Raw genomic sequence first — 16,101 nt, 5'->3', positions numbered from 1 at the left:
GTCAGTGCTCAACGCTCTCCGGACTGCAGGTGAGCGCCAGGGAACTGCCAGGGCCTCCCGGGAAGGCGAGGCGGGCGGAGGGGGAGGAGGGGGAGGCGAGGGAGGTGGGGAGGGAGCCGCTGCCGAAACCGGAGCGGAGACGGGAGAAGGCGAGGGTGGAAGCGGGGCGGTGGGGGGGGACGGGGGTGGGGGGGGTGAAGGAGGGGGTACTGGCATCTCCTGGTCCTCACTCGCTGCGGGGGTCTCCTCCTGAAGGGGAGCAAAGCTGTTCCTCACGGGAACCCAATGAGACTGAGACTGTGGCTGCTGCTGCAGCGGTCTCTGGGCGTGCTGCTGTGGCTGTCTCCCTCGGCGGCGCCCCTGTCCAGGCTGCCACTCCGAGGTCTCTGTGGCCTGAGCAGGTGTCCCGGAGGCAGCCTGCCGAGCCGAATCTGTGGGCGGGCCATCAGTAGCCTGCTGCTGTGGTGGTGAGGGTCGGGGTCTCCTGCGAGGGCAGGCCTTGGCCAGATGACCGACCTACCTGGAAATGAAGCACTGGTTTGGGAGCCCCGAGAACTCCACTCTCTGATCTATCCACCCCCCCCCCCTATCCTAGGTAGCTGAATGACCTTAGGAAGGGAGGAGATGTCAGATACCAACACTCTGACCGAAGGTAGCCCAGCTGCTCTGGCCACCACTGAAGCTGCTGAGGGGCCCGTCTCAAGAACCGAGCCCACCAATGCTCCGAGCCTGGAGAGGAGCGGAAGATACTCCCGGCGGAGACCAGGGAAACAAACTGTAATATGGAAGAGGCGCTCTCCCTGCTCCGCCGCAGCTGGGTCAAATCCATGCTGCCAAGGCCTGAAGAAAGCCCGAGCACCCCCCCTGATGTCCAGAGGACTCATGGCAAGGACCTTGGCAACGCTCTGGGCGGCCTCGAACTCGATCTGATAATGTCCCCGGCCCAAGAGCTGTACATCCAGGATCTTGCCCACATCTGCAAGAAGGCGGGCCTGAAGAAGATCCCTGATCTCCCCTCTGCTGGGGCGAGTGCCGACTATACGACAGATGGTGGAATGAGCCTGGAGGCGTTCCACCTCTGCGGTGAGGCTCGCTTCCTCCTCCGGCGAAAGAGAAAGCCTGATGGGGATGTCCTCGGGGGCGGGCGAGGGGGCTGCGGATGAGTCCCTCTGAGGTGAGGCGGGAGGAGTCTCCATCAGAGTCTGAAGCTCAGGCGAAGGCGAAGGCGAGGCGAAAGCGGAGAACCTGCAAGAAACGGGCTGCACACGAAGAGGCGGAAGACCGGAAGAAGGGGAAAAAAACAGAAACCCCCCTGGGGGTGAAGAAAAGCACGAAAGAGCAGGGAGGGGGCGAAAAAACCCCAAGGAGAAGCCCTGGGGGGGGGCGGCAGCAACGAGAAGGGGGGGGGGGGGGGGGGGCGGGGCACTGCTGAGAGGAGGCGGGCGCGAGCAGGCGGAGAGGGGGGGACGAATCAGGCGAAAAAAAAGGGGAGGGAGGGCGAATAGGCGAAGAGGGAGGGGGGGGGGCGAGTCGGCGCGAAGAGGCTAGGATGAGATGGCGAGAAGGGGGGAGGCGCAGCAGCAACGAGGAGGGGGGGCGCAAGCAGGCAAGACCGCGAGAAGAAGGGGGGGGGGGGGGCGCAACGGCGAGTAGAAGGGGGGGGAGCAAGAAACGATGGCGGCGGTGATGGGCGAGCAGCGCAGGGGGGCGAAGGCGGGAGCTTCAGCGAGCTAGTCTCGATCACAATCCTAAGACTAATCTCGGTGGCTCGATCCTTGATGAAATCTTCAAACATTCGAGCCCTTCTCTGGTCCTTTTTCTTGTTGGCTCTCCAAGCTAGGAATTCTTCATCTTGGAGAAACTGTCTGAAGTGTTGAAAGTCATGGTACTCTTTTGATGCCATGGCCGTGGTCTCATGAGTAATGGATTGACGACCCTGGTTCCCATCTTGAAGTTCTGTATTTGCCTCATAGTTGCTCCCTTCATTAGGCCCTTGGTCTCCCTCTGCTCTCGACATGGCTCTGTCAAGAGATATCCTGCTCTGATACCACTGTAAGCCCAACGGAGCGTGCCATGATAGACTCAACCATGTATCCAAAAGATAATGATAGAGAGAGAGAGAGGAGAGAGAGAAGGGAATAGGGATCTTGCACAATACACCACATTGAGTGGGGAACAGGCCCCGCCCCCTTTCAAGAATTTATTTAGGAAAAATCCAAGAGCACGCTGGCCAAGATCAATACAATCAATGAATACAAAACAAATAGAAGCTGATGTAGGATATGCCGATGTCTAGGCACGAGATCTCTAATGCCGAGCACACCACGAGGATGACCCATAAGTATATCTCACCGGGCTAGTACCAGATCCAATATCCAAATTCAAATGCAAATCCAATGAATCCAAGCTCAATGAATCCAAATCCAAATCCAATATCTAAATCCAAGTACAGATCCAAATCCAAGTCCAGATCCAAATCCAAGTCCAAATCTTGATCCGAGTCTAGATCCAAATCCAATGAATCCAAGGCCAGATCCAAATCCAGTGAATCTAAATCCAAGTCCAATTCCAGATCCAGATCCAGGTCCAAGCCCAAGCCCAAGCCCAAGCCCAAGCCCAGATCCAGATCCAGATCCAGATCCAAGTCCAAGTCCAAGTCCAAGAATCACTCGCTCATCCCATGAGTAATCTCCACAACTCCTGTAGCCTTGTTGATCAAGAAAACCACGGAAAAGCTCTTTTTGGCAAGAAAACTTATATAAAACCTGTTCTAATGGTTTTTGGGCGATAAAAACCTCCAAAAAGCAGTTTTTAGGATTTTTAAAATTTTCAGTCCGTACAGCTCTGCACATGTCCATTCAGTTGCGTACGGTTGTATGGATCAATATAGTCATACACAGACAGATGATGATGTGGCACTAGAGCTGATGAAGGCGCTCTGAATCAACGGGCAATGATGAAAAACTCCATGGTTTGGTTCATGATCAAGAAGATGATTTCCAAGCTTCAACGGAGATGGCAACACCTTAAAGATGAAGAGGTTGTTCTCCAACTTAAACATGCACCTCAAGAGAGGCTCATGCTTCTTTTATACTTGAAGAGGGCCCTGCTTTTTGCCAAAAGCTTAGCCATGTTTGCTTTTGCCTTTTTTACTCTTTGCTTTTCTCTTTTTGCTTTTCAATAATAAAATATTACTCAACTTTTGTCAAAGTTATTTAGCTTTTGCTTGTCTAACTTCAGGGCCTTGCTTTTTGGCCCTAGAGCGTGGCTTTTAGCCTTTTGGTCTGGCTTAGTCTCCTCTTTCCAGTGGTGCCCCTGGCTCACGCGGTCATGACCAAGACTGGTGCTTTTTCTTGAGCAAACCTTACGGTCCCTGTCCCCATGCCTTCTTCCACTTGTCTGGTGTCCGGGCAAGGGTTCTATCATGTGAAATAGACCGAGGAGGGCCAAATAGTTACACTTGTGAAATACTATGGTTGAAGTAGCTCTTCAAGCTTGTCAACCTCTGGTGGCTCTTCTATGACAGGCTCTTGTGGATTTGGCCCCACATACTTCCGCAATAAACTCACATAAAAGGCATTGTGAATCGCATTTAGAGTAGAAACTCGAGGAAAAGTGGATCAAATTTCTCAGACAAATCTACCCCACAAGTTCAACCAAAACGTCTAAACGTTGAGAGAAGAGCCCGCACTGCTGCCCCCACCTCCTACTCTACCCTAGCCTATGCCCGTGCTGCTACCTCCCCGCCTCCTCTGCCTTCGCCTCTGCCCCCAACTTCGTTTCTGCACCCCTGTCTCCTCCTTTTCCCTCGCCTTTGTCCCCAGCCTCAGTTCTACCGCCCCCCCCCCCCCCTCCCGGCATCCTCCTCTACCCCCATCTCTTCCTATGCCGTCACCTCTATCCCCAACTCCTCCTTTGCCCTCATTTCTACCCCCTGCTACCTGCTCTACCCGTACTGTTGCCCCCGCCTCCTCCTCTGCCTTCTCTTCTGCCCCCTTCCTCCTCCTACCCCCTGTCGCTTCCTGTTCGTGCTTTTGTCCCCTGCCTCCTTGTCTGCCCTTTGTCTCTCCTTTGAGCAGCTGTTTCTATTTGGATTCGAGTCAGCCGCCCATTGTTGATTGGTCTTATGGCTTTCGCCACAACCAATCCTTCCTCAACCCCACAGGTTGGGAGAATGATCAATTTTTCGCAAGATTAGCTCACTTCTCTCCAACACGACAAGATGGGGAACTTTTTCAACGTTTCCAGAGGGGAACTTTATGGGCTGATTCTGGGCAAGATGCAAACAAGGCCAAAAGGGACTTTGATGCAAGTGAAGAAGCCATGTGAGAAGGCAACTTCAGGGAGGCTTCAAAGTTTTGGCAAGTATCATCTTAAGTGGGGGTCTGAGCTTTTATTGCAAAGACTTGTGAGAAAGCTAAGTGGATAGTACACCAACATGGTCAAGCAATGATTTTTGGCACAAGTGATTGGGTTTTGTAGAGATTTTAAAAGAAAAGTACGAGGTAAAGTTTCACGTCGATATTTGGTGAAGTTCAGGAACTATTCACCTATAGATTGAAAGTGGATGGAGGAGGGTGGCTTAGTAGATTTACCTATGGTTTTGCAACTTTATCTTGATGCTTTTGGTTTGGAGCCTACCTGTGACATGCGGCGACTGATCAATGTTAAGCAACCTTGGATTAGTGCTACACTTTACTTAAGAAATGGTTAACTAAGATGGACACAAGAGAGATGAGTGTCAATGCAATGCAATGCAGCTATATTAGATGATGAATGCGGTTACAATGAGATCCAAATGGATCTATGCTGTCCTAGATGATGTCTACCCCTGGAAGAGAGGGAAACATGCTGAAGAATGAGAAATGAAGACTGATCCCTACTCCAATGCTGAGGTAAACCCTTATGCTGCTGGTTGTCCCTCTTTGTAGGAGTATGAGAGATGTCTGTATGCTGAAATCTGAGGATGAATGTTGAAGATGATGGATGCATGGCTGAACTGCTGCTCCCAAGGCTTCCTGGAGGAGAAAGGATGGAGAACACTTTGCTGAAAATGGACTTAAGGTGCTGAATGGAGAGGCACCTGTTTATATTTGAGTGAGGGCTGCTGGTCGGCCAGCCTACCTGCTGTCAGCCAGATGCAAATGCCCACGACTGGCATAAATGCCTTATCTACATGTCGGCTGCCCTAGAAATGTGCCTAAAAATTGCATAAAATAAACCATGTGATGCAGATGATGTGTACACTGTTGTAGGTGCCATTCCAGCCCCATACAATGATGTACAAGCTGAAATAAATGCTTTTAATGCCTGTAAAGTGCCTGATACATCATACATAAATATCTGATAAATATTTGATGATGATTCTGATGCTAGAAATGATGCCATGTCACTGTACACGTGAAGGGTGTGCACATGACATTCCCCTCTGCTAAACTGTTGCTGGGTGGTATACGTGGCAACCTTTCGACTCCTCTGGTGATCCTTCTCCACCGAACCACTGCCCCCTTCTGTCTTCTGCTGCCGGGACTGAGGTCGTCTGTAGGAGTGGAATCCTTTGAGCCAAAGACTTTATCTACTGCGGGAACTGAATGGCAAATGCTACTAAAACTGCTTGGAAATACCTGAGTCACCCCTGACCTGCCTGTGGAAACCTTTCACCTACCATCTCCGTCGTTCCTGAAGCTCTGAACCTCCTGAGGCGATGTTGGAGCCAACTTCCTTCTTCTTGTGTGGAAGAGAACCCCCTGCTGGCTGCCAGTTGAAGCCCAAAACTTATGTACTCCTTTGATGATGGATGTCATTCTTCCGCAGAGAATTCATGGGCAAACATGTATGCCTTGTAGATGCAAGACTGACTGCTAAGATGACTGCTATGCAAGCCATGTGCAACCCTATATGCTGTGCAAGAATGCAGATGGATGGGTTACTAATGCATACCTAAGGGAAAATCCCTAAGGGTGGCCTGGAAGATTTTGAGAACTGGGTTTAACTGTGCGGAAACGTGATACATGATAACTGAATGACTTTAGAGAATGAACATGCATTGACTGCTAAGGCTGCCTACCCTATGCTCTGATACCAATGTGACATGCGGAGACTGATCGATGTTAAGCAACCTTGGATTAGTGCTACACTTAACTTAAGAAATGGTTAACTAAGATGGACACAAGAGAGATGAGTGTCAATGCAATGCAATGCAGCTATATTAGATGATGAATGCGGTTACAATGAGATCCAAATGGATCTATGCTGTCCTAGATGATGTCTACCCGTGGAAGAGGGAAACATGCTGAAGAATGAGGAATGAAGACTGATCCCTGCTCCAATGCTGAGGTAAACCCTTATGCTGCTGGTTGTCCCTCTCTGTAGGAGTATGAGAGATGTCTTTATGCTGAAATCTGAGGATGAATGCTGAAGATGATGGATGCGTGGCTTTACTGCTGCTCCCAAGGCTTCCTGGAGGAGAAACGATGGAGAACACTTTGCTGAAAATGGACTTAAGGTGCTGAATGGAGAGGCGCCTGTTTATATATGAGTGAGGGCTGCTGGTCGGCCAGCCTACGTGCTGTCGGCCAGATGCAAATGCCCACGACTGACATAAATGCCTTTATCTGCATGTCGGTTGCCCCAGAAATGTGCCTAAAAATTGCATAAAACAAACCATGTGATGCAGATGATGTGTACACTGTTGTAGGTGCCATTCCAGCCCCATACAATGATGTACAAGCTGAAATAAATGCTTTTGATGCCTGTAAAATGCGTGATAAATCATACATAAATATCTGATAAATATTTAATGATGATTCTGATGCTAGAAATGATGCCATGTCACTGTACACTTGAAGGGTGTGCACGTGACACTACCATGGAAAGTGCTCACACAGGTTCAGCAGAGTGTGGGTCTAGAGCATTGCTTGATGCTTAAGAGGGGGGTTCCTTCGCTCCCTTGGCACAAACGCACTCAGATGGGATCTAGGAGTCGCTTGGTGCTAGCAGGACTTCTATGGTATTTGTACTAGTCATATGGTTTATTATGGATGGAAAAAGATTGGGACGTTGATCTTTACCATACGGTCTTGGATGTACTCATATTTGTGTATAAAAATATTTGTACATGTGGAGTATCTTGCATGTATTTGTCTGTGATGATACTACTAAGTAGGGATGGCCATATTTTGGAGCAGTTGGGACATCACCTGGAGACATGTATATTGCATGGAGTGGATGCTTGGTTTTTGACGATACTTGTTGTGTGTTCATCTTTCTTGTGGTGTTCTGTTTCAGGTTGGCAGAACTTGAACGTTTTGGTTTGCACTATGGAGTGCAATCGAGGATGATTGCATTCTTTCAAGAGGGGGGTATGTCACTGCAATGCATGTTTTGCCGCCTCAGCGGAAAACCCTAACCCTAATTTTCAAGATTGTCAGAATGAAGTTCGCGTCATCGCGAAGAGCTCATTGAGAGGAGCAACTTTGTCTCTTATAGCAAAGTGGTTAGAGAGTGGTTAGAGATTTTTAGGAGGATGACTTTTTGCATAAAAAGTCAAAAAGTTGCTTTTCGGTTGCTTTTTAAAATCAAGTTACTTTTTAAAAGTGCTTTTTAAAAGAAAAACTTGCTTTAAAGCAAGTCTAAGCAGGCTCTGTATAAGTGAGGCATGGGGGAGGGCTCTAGTGACAACCACAGCAGAGGAGGCGGCGAAAGAAGCCTTCACTCGCGGGCCTTAGGCGCTAGTGCGTGTGCGGGAACGCTCCTAGCCAAGGATACTTGGAGCGAGACTGGTGAAGTTGTATCGGAACTTCGTGAAGAGTAAAGAAATATCTGTGGGGGCTTTGGGGCCACGTAGGAGCTTCCTTTGTCTACATTCTCTCTCTAAGCGATTTAAACTGTTTTTAAGTGCTTGTGTTTGGTGAAGTTTTTTACCGCCCGTCAGTTTTATTGAAGGCCGGTTTCAATTCTACACCAAGTTCAAGGACCGAGGCACTCACGAAGTGGTTTGGCCCAATGAGGAGCTTCTCCAAGAGTACCCATAGGTATTGGGGGACTACTTGGAACTTGGAAGCCATGCAACTACCACTAAGCTAAGCAGGAGGGAATGTCACATGCACCCATGTGCTGAGGTGCTATGTGACACACAAACTCATCATTATTGCTATGCTTGTACATCATTAGTACCTTTTTAGGGATTATTTCTCGTATGCCATGACCCCATTGTGCCCTAGTCTAGGGACATGTCAAGGCACAAGCGATGATCTTTCCAAGCCTTGGTTGTTAGTTTTTGTCACTTAACCCACTTGGAGAACAGAGCATGTAGGTCATCCTAGCATACGAGTCACTAGCAGGCATGTAGAAGCATTAGATAGCATGGGCATGCAAGGGCTTTAGGCTAGCCCACCTTGCACATGGGCAGCCCATGGGCCACCAACGGGGTCAACCATGGCCTTAGTGCCTAGTCGGTCAACGCTATGAGGGCATAGACCCCAGTCGGCCAACACAAGGATCAGTCGGCCCCAATCTGGTGTCGACTCTACATATTCTCTCTCTACAGCTCTATCTCCTATATTAGAGATTAAAATGGGTTGCTTCATGCTTACTAACATAAAGGAATAAAGGCGGCCTTGCTATGAGTGGCACGATCAAACCAGTTGCATGTTACAAATGTACAATAGATTAGGTCTTATCTCTCCTTCTCTATTGTGTCTTGCTTTAGTTTTGATTATCGTGAACCTCTCATGTGCTTAGCATTAATCTAAGTTTTAAGTCTCTTTGTTGCATCACTCATGTGACACGTAGTACTTTTGCCAGCCCAATGTGCTGATTATGTCATCTAATTAGTACCTCTTATGATGATGTTTATCTTTGAATGAAATAAGTTACTTTTTGATTGAGAAAAAGGTCCCAGTGCCGAATTTCTACTTGAGAACTGCCTATGATTTTAAGTGCCTATTTCTACATAAGAACTGCCTATGATTTTAAGTGCATATTTTCCACAAAACTATTTCGAGATCACATTAATGAAAAACTACGTTTTTTGAAAGATTAAAAAGTTTTAAACTTGTTATTTTACTTTGGAAAGATCTAGGCTCATTTATGTTTGATATTACAGGGGACTAGCGAGTTTTTCTTCAACCTGGAAGATCACCTTGAGTGGAATGGAAGCTTTACTGTGTGGGGCGAGGTGTTTTCACATGCTTAATTCTGTGTGCTTGTGACACTTGTTAGCTTAGCTTCAATTAATATCAACTTGGGCTTTCTGGCAGGTAGTAGACAAGACGAGTTGGCAAGTTCTCAACACGATAGTTTCTCTTCCAACCCGTCAGGAACTTCACCCAAGTGGTACCGTGTTGCGAATTCTGCTCAAGGAAATAGTGTTTTCAGTTTCTCTCAAAATATGAGAATTGTTATCATTTTGCTGCCATCAATTGCTTTCACTGTGTGTTGTTTTGAGAGAGAATGTGCTCTCTGTTTGGCAAGCTTCCTAGATGTAATGCTTTTCTTTGAAATAGGCAAGTGCCAACTTTCAGCTCCTTTGCTTGTTGCACATTTTATGATGCGGGGAATTTATGAATTTTACTCTTTTTTTTTGTGAGATACGGATCCTTTCTATTAGCACACTGGTGGCACATCCTTCAAGAAGGGGTCTTCCCTCCGTATCCTAAGGAAGGACTCCCTGCACTTTCTAGTTTTGTGGGAGTTGCCTGGGATGTGCTATTAGCTTTACGGGAAATGTGCAGATGAGTTCCATTCAAGTGGTTTACTGGTGGGGTGGCACCCCCTCGATGAGCTAGCTGCAGTGGGAAAATGTGCCAAGTTGAGAGGCTAGTGGACACTTCCCATACAAACTCTTGTGATGAAGAGATGTCCCACTGACTTGGGGCACCTGGCGTGTCTCCAGAGTAGGCGCAATGTCAGGCTTCCTCTGTTCTCACAATGGAGACCCTGATCCTGTCTCCATAGCACAGGCAACGCAGTAGTGCCGAGGCCTATATGAGCAAGTCCTTATCAAAAATGATGAGAAGAAACCTGTAAAATGTCGCAAATTCGAGCAACAAGATCACTAGCTTTGCCAAGGAGGTGCGTGATCTGAGGCGAGCATTCTCTTCTATACAGACATTTTAGAGTCCTCCCTGACAGAGTTACTACACGTAACTGTATGTACGGGGAATCAATGTACAGAGGTGTGACATGCTAACTATGCGGAAGCATGATTAATGATGCTTAAGACTAAGCAGAAGAGGTTAATGCTAATCACATGGGCAATGATCACCCAATGAAGTAGAAAGAAGTAGAGGATTAGAAACTCTTTACGCAATCTTTCCTATTGTATATTACTGAATGAATGAGTATTGTGCGTTGACGCTAGTCTTGTAGGAAAAAGCCACACTTCTATGGGTTGTAAGAGATTTTTATATTCATTTATTTTTAAGTATAATGTTTCAAAGAAATTCCTACTAGGGAATACTATGAACACAAGATATTAGATGAAAAAAATTAAGTGCAGTTTTTTTTTCCCAAAAACAGTGTATCATTTAGGTGCTTTTTGTGAAAAGAAGTTTAAATTTTCAAATTTTAAAATGCTTCAAATAAAATTTTAAGCACACTATAAATGCAATACAAAAACTACATGTGCCTTTTATCAATTAAACACACTTTTAATACACGCCGTCTTGAAGATAAGGCTACCACAATAATTTATGATATCTTTCAGTACTTTGAAAAAGAATAAATTTTAATGTGATTTTAATTTTAATTTTTTGCCATAGGTAGATGCATACCAAGAATTCTGAAGTACTTTTATGGAATTTTAAGTTGATTTGTCTTTTCATTTCTTCAAAGTTTATAAATCAGCCTTAAGCCAAATTTGCTAATGTTAATGGAAAATGTTGATATCAAGGTGTACTATGCTGTTTTAGATATTATGGCTGTATGTCCTTAGTGTTTTCTCTTACCCATGGTCTTGGTGACTAACCCTTTTTGGGTCACAAACTCATTAATAAAGTAATAAAATGTGTTCATATTATGCTGAAAATACATTCCCACCATTTGTGCATGTCTTGGGCACATCGAGGCACCTATACGGCTACCAAATTCACTCAAAATGATCATAATGCTATCTCCAAGTTTACTCTTCAAACAAATGCAATAATTAATCATGTCTACATGACATCAGATAAGGCGTGCACGATACGATCTCACCTCCCGTTAAACAACTTTGAGTACGAGGGTGTTTGTACCTTTGCTCCATCCTCGACATAGTCAAACTATCGGCATTGCTCAAAATTGTCTAGTCCATCCTCCAAGTAACTCCTCGAAAATCGTTAGCATGGGAACTTCGGTACCACTTATCTCCTCTTCCAAACTGTTGTCAGTGTTACTACCACTTAGAAAAGCTGTGTATCTAGGCAATTGGTTTTGGAATATGTGTGGATCTTGTAGACTTGGATCTCTTGATCGACCTTGTTCTTGGCGTGTTTATATGTATATGTATATGTACATATGTACGTACGTATGTATGTATGTATGTATGTATGTATACAAACATACATGCATGTCTATTGTTCAAGTCAAGTGCTTACTTTAGGCTTGCCAAAGCATGTATCGTTGGATCTTTGCCTTCAATCCACAATGCTACTCCCTAATATGGATGTGCTAACTCATCTATCATGTTCTCACTCAATTGTCACACCAAAGTGCTTCTTTGCTAAGGTGGTGAAGGTAGAGCTCTCTATGTCTAAAGGAGGCAAAGAGAATTTTTTTAATGGTCATGTTAAGGTTGCTTTATATGTTACAGCACCGTCTTACAAAAGATGAAGTGTTCGTCCAAGCAAGTAAGATGGTAAAACACCTTAGGATAGGTCGAACAGGTGAAACATGTTAATCTACGAAGCGGTTAACATACCTCCTCCTTAATGATGACCGCATCCTCGCATCACCCAAGTTGGTGGTGAAGTTGTTCTCAGGTCAAAGAGGTGGATGGTCCAGGATATGTTGTGAAGTTGGCTTGTGACGTTAAGTGGTATGGTTCCAAATTAATCCGTACCGAATGCAACGCATATTAGTGATTGGCTTTGGCTAGCCCTAGTGGTAGGCATCTTGTCGAGACTGTACGAAAGACATATGCGATGTCCAAGTTCATGTAAGGCCTCCTCCTGTTGTTGAAGCGGCTTGGGTCCTTCAAATTCAGGTAGTTGGTAGAAGCGGCTAGGATCTTCTTGGCATGGCTAGATTTTATGTCCAGACCTCCACAACGTGATGTTTAGAAAGTGGGCTTCTTCGTAGTGAATGTGTCGGCCAGGGCAAGGGATAGGTGTGTTGAATTGGAGTTGAAGCAGAGGTTGCGCATTGAAGTTCTTCGGAGATCCAAGTGATGGGTTGTACCATGAGTCAAGCTTGCAGCCGCCATGGTCCCCCCATCCAGAGATGTATTTGGAGAGTTGGCTTTGACGATGTCACTTTCAAGTCCATGTGTTCATGCGTGCGACGAAGTGCGAGCTGTGAAAAAAAAAAATGTGATGCCCATAGTGAAATATGTAGGTGACGTGTTGGGCAATAAGCGGAAGGTGTGCCATATGTTTAACTCCAAGATTTCTCCAACTCCATTGCTTTCTTGAACTCTCTTTATTGCTTTCCTCAACATTTACTTGACATCTCTTTTCTTGGAGAGTCAATATCATGAGATGTTGATGCGTGGCAAACAGAATTTGCCCATAGTTGCAATGGAGCTGGGCATGTTGTTGCCTTCCCTTTGCTACGGTCCCTATTTATTCTTTTTACTCTTAGAAGATTCTAATCTGGAAGATCGTTGTTGATCTTGCAATTGCTTGGCTTAGGCCCTTATCACCACCTTTATTTGGTAGTTTCTTTTCTTCATGCGAAAGATGACGAACATGCCACACTAATGACAACCCTATGGCGGTTGATGATGTATTCATTGTAGGATTTAGAGGAGTTGACTTAAAAAGGGTAGTCACTAATCAAATGATCAATGCCGCACTTTGTACACCACTATCCAGTGGTGGTAGAGGTTAGCTATTGCAATTTCTGGGATGGCTTTCATCAGGCAACCATTCTGTAAAACATACTAAGGGGGCAATGAGAAACCATGTTGTTCACCTCTTTAGTCAGGAAAAAATAACACATGGCTGATCTCCATGAGTTGGGCTACCTATATATGCGAGAAAATGCCCATTCGCATGGGTAAAATGGCAAAGTGCCTTTCTTACGGTAGGTTGGGCGAGTGAAACCATGTTATATAATGGCTATTAAGAATAGTAAAAACCCAAAAAATAATAATTTGTTTAAGGCAGAAGAAAATGGAAAGCAAACTCATGCTCTCTTTAGTAAATGAAAAGTATTATTATTCAAAAAATATCCTATTTGAAGACAACATGCATAACTTTATCTTTAAAAGAGTTTTGAGGTTATTGCATAGTAGTTAGGTGCACCGCATAATAAAGTTAAGATTTCATTTTTTAAAATAAAGTATAGTTGGATTAGTTCCGAACGCATGGCTGCCACCCAATGGTCATCCTCCAATGCATCAACATGAGAAATGGGTTCCTTCCTCATTTACAAGCTAGTTCCAACACATGGATTAGGACCATAAACCACTTTTTGGCTTCTTCTTGATGGATTGGGGATGAGATGGAGGTGGGGATCCCTTGGTGGCAGTTATGGGTCGTGGTCTTGATGTTCCTTGTGCAAGGATTAACTTCTTAGTCTAGGTAAGACCGTAGGTGGCTATTTGAGGTGTAATGTGGCAAGGAAGAGGGTTGGACAAAGCGTAAAAAGAACGAGATATTCCAAGGAAGACTGGATTATTGCAAAGATGTGGGGCAAGGGTGCTACGGGCCATTTGTGGACTTGGAATGAACATTGTATGTATGGTCTTTTGGTGTGTGTATTTGGACTATCTTGGTATATGAAGTTGGACTTTCCGGGTGTGTACCTTCAAGATAATCCGACTTGTACTTGCTCTACCTACTCAGTGGAAGCCACTTTACCCACCACTGAATGGGGAGCTAATTATGCAAAAAAAATGAAGAGTGGGAAAATTACCTCATAAACCTATTTTATGAATGAGGGTTGAAGCCAGCATCACATTGAGGCATGCTTGTTGGAAGGTCATTTGGCAAAAGTTTGCGCTTGACGGTTTGGTCGTTAGTTCTTGTCTTGGTTGTCAACATTGTCAACTTTGTGGTCGTCTCCACTCTCTATTGATGGCACTTTTGTTATCGGGGATGTGCACTAAATTGTTCCTTATCTCCTTGCTTCTCTTCTTCTTACTTTCTTTTTCTCCTTCTACTTCTCCTTATCTCTTTTTCTTCTCCTTCTATTGCTTACTATTCTCTTTGCTTCCCTCCCAGTTCTTCTCTTTTTCTTGCTTTCTTTTCCTCCTCCTACTCTACTACTCCTCCTCCTCTCTCTTGCTTTCCTTCATTCGTCTCTTGTTTCTTTCTCACTTTTCTCCCTTGCTTTCTTGCTTTATTTCATCTCTTCTCTCCTTTTACTCCCCTCTTGCTTTTCTTCCTTTTTGGTCTTCTTCACTCCTTCCACTTCTCTTCTTCTCTTTCTTTCCCTTCTTTCTTTGCTCTCCTCTTCTTTCCTTCCACTTTATTATTTTGTTCTCCACTTTCCCCTCTACTTCTCTTTTTTGCTTCCCCTTGTACTTCTTCTCTTTTCTTGATTTCCCCCTTTGTTTTTTTGTTTTTTGGGTTCACCCCATTTCTTCTCTCTTCTCTCCTCCTCCTCCCCTCCACTTCTCTTCTCCTTTTCTCCCTTTACCTCTCGTTTCTTTCTCTTCCCCTCCACTTCTCCTCTCCCCTTGCCCTCCACGTGTCTCCACTTTCTTTTCCCTTCTTCCGCCGCTTGTCTCCACCTTCTTCGACTTGTCTCCACTTTACTTCTATCTTCACCCGTCTTCTTCTCCTTTCTCTTCTATCCTGCACTTCTCTTATCCACCTCCCCCTCCACCTCCCCTCCACTTCTCCTCTCCTTTTCTCACTTTACCTCTCTTTTCTTTCTCTTCCCCTTCTCTCACTTTACCTCTCTTTTCTTTCTCTTCCCCTTCACTTGTCTCCGCTTTCTTTTGCTTTCCTTCCCTCTTTTCTTTTATTTTCTTCTTCTTCTTCACATCTTCCTCCTCCAATTTTCCTCCTTTTTTCCCTTCTGGCAAACCATTTTCTTGCTCTCGGCTTGTAAATGTTGCCTACCCGCTAGATGTCACCTACACCACCCTTGCTTGCTCAGCCTACTGTGTTCCTGAGATCGATACGGACCTGTAGCTCGATGTTGAATTTTGTACGCTTGTGTGAGCCCTAACCACCAGCTCGCTCGCCCATGTGGGTGTTGCTAAGAGCCCCGTCGTTGTGCCTTTGACCCTCCATGCCTACATGGTGGTGTGTGCTCTTCCATGCCTGCCTTCCCACCCTTGGAGCGTCGCGAGCCACTTAGGCCTATGCTTCGTCCACGTGTGGCCACATTTTTTAAAATTTTGGTAAAAAAAAATTTGAGGGTGCTTTTTTAAGGGGAAAATTTATTAGGGGGAGGGGGTGTGTTTGAAAATTAAAAAAGGGAGGGGGTTGATTTTTATAAGGGGGTAGAAAAAAAGGGGTTTTATTGGGTGGGGGCAAGTTATTTTTATTAGGGGGTGTTGAGGGGTTAGAAAAAGGGGGATTTTACTTGATGGGAGGAAGAAAATTTAAATGAAAAGAGGAGGGGGTAAAATTTTAGAAAGAGGGGGATTAAATTTAGGGGGGTGGTGGGTAAATTTATGCTCTCCCTCAAGGGGGGGTTTATTAGCTCAAAAGGGAATAGGGGGAGGGGTTTATTAGCTCAAAAGGGAATAGGGGGAGGGGTTGTTTCAAGAAGGTAAGGGGAGATGGGGTTAGTAATAAAAGGATTAGGTGGGTGGGGGTTATTTCAAAAAGGCAGAGTGAGTGGGGGTGGATAGGGGGATATTTATTTCAAAACTTTGTGTGTATGTGTGTGCACGTGTAAGTTGTGGGGGGGGGGGTGTTTTGGTTTATGTGTGTGTGTGTGTGTGTGTGTGTGTGTGAGAGAGAGAGAGAGAGAGAGAGAGAGATAGACAGACAGACAGTA

At 45.5% G+C, this 16,101-nt stretch overlaps 1 protein-coding gene across 1 annotated transcript in view; it reads left to right on the top strand.

Moving 5' to 3' along the window:
- Positions 1-9,529, top strand: part of LOC147639619 (uncharacterized) — a 91,491-nt gene extending 81,962 nt beyond the window's left edge. The window contains exons 6-7 of the mRNA XM_086772309.1: positions 9,107-9,178; positions 9,261-9,529. Of these exons, the coding sequence (XP_086628435.1) occupies positions 9,107-9,178; positions 9,261-9,395 (207 nt within the window). The 3' untranslated portion in view covers positions 9,396-9,529. The remainder of the gene's footprint in view (positions 1-9,106; positions 9,179-9,260) is intronic.
- The last annotated feature ends 6,572 nt before the right edge of the window (positions 9,530-16,101 follow it).

Source organism: Cibotium barometz, chromosome 3 (genome assembly GCF_041138505.1).
Source record: "Cibotium barometz isolate CiBa-2024 chromosome 3, ASM4113850v1, whole genome shotgun sequence".
NCBI classification, from domain to species: Eukaryota; Viridiplantae; Streptophyta; class Polypodiopsida; order Cyatheales; family Cibotiaceae; genus Cibotium; species Cibotium barometz.
Note: the sequence above shows the minus strand (reverse complement) of the source record. Positions and strands in the feature narration are given on the sequence as shown.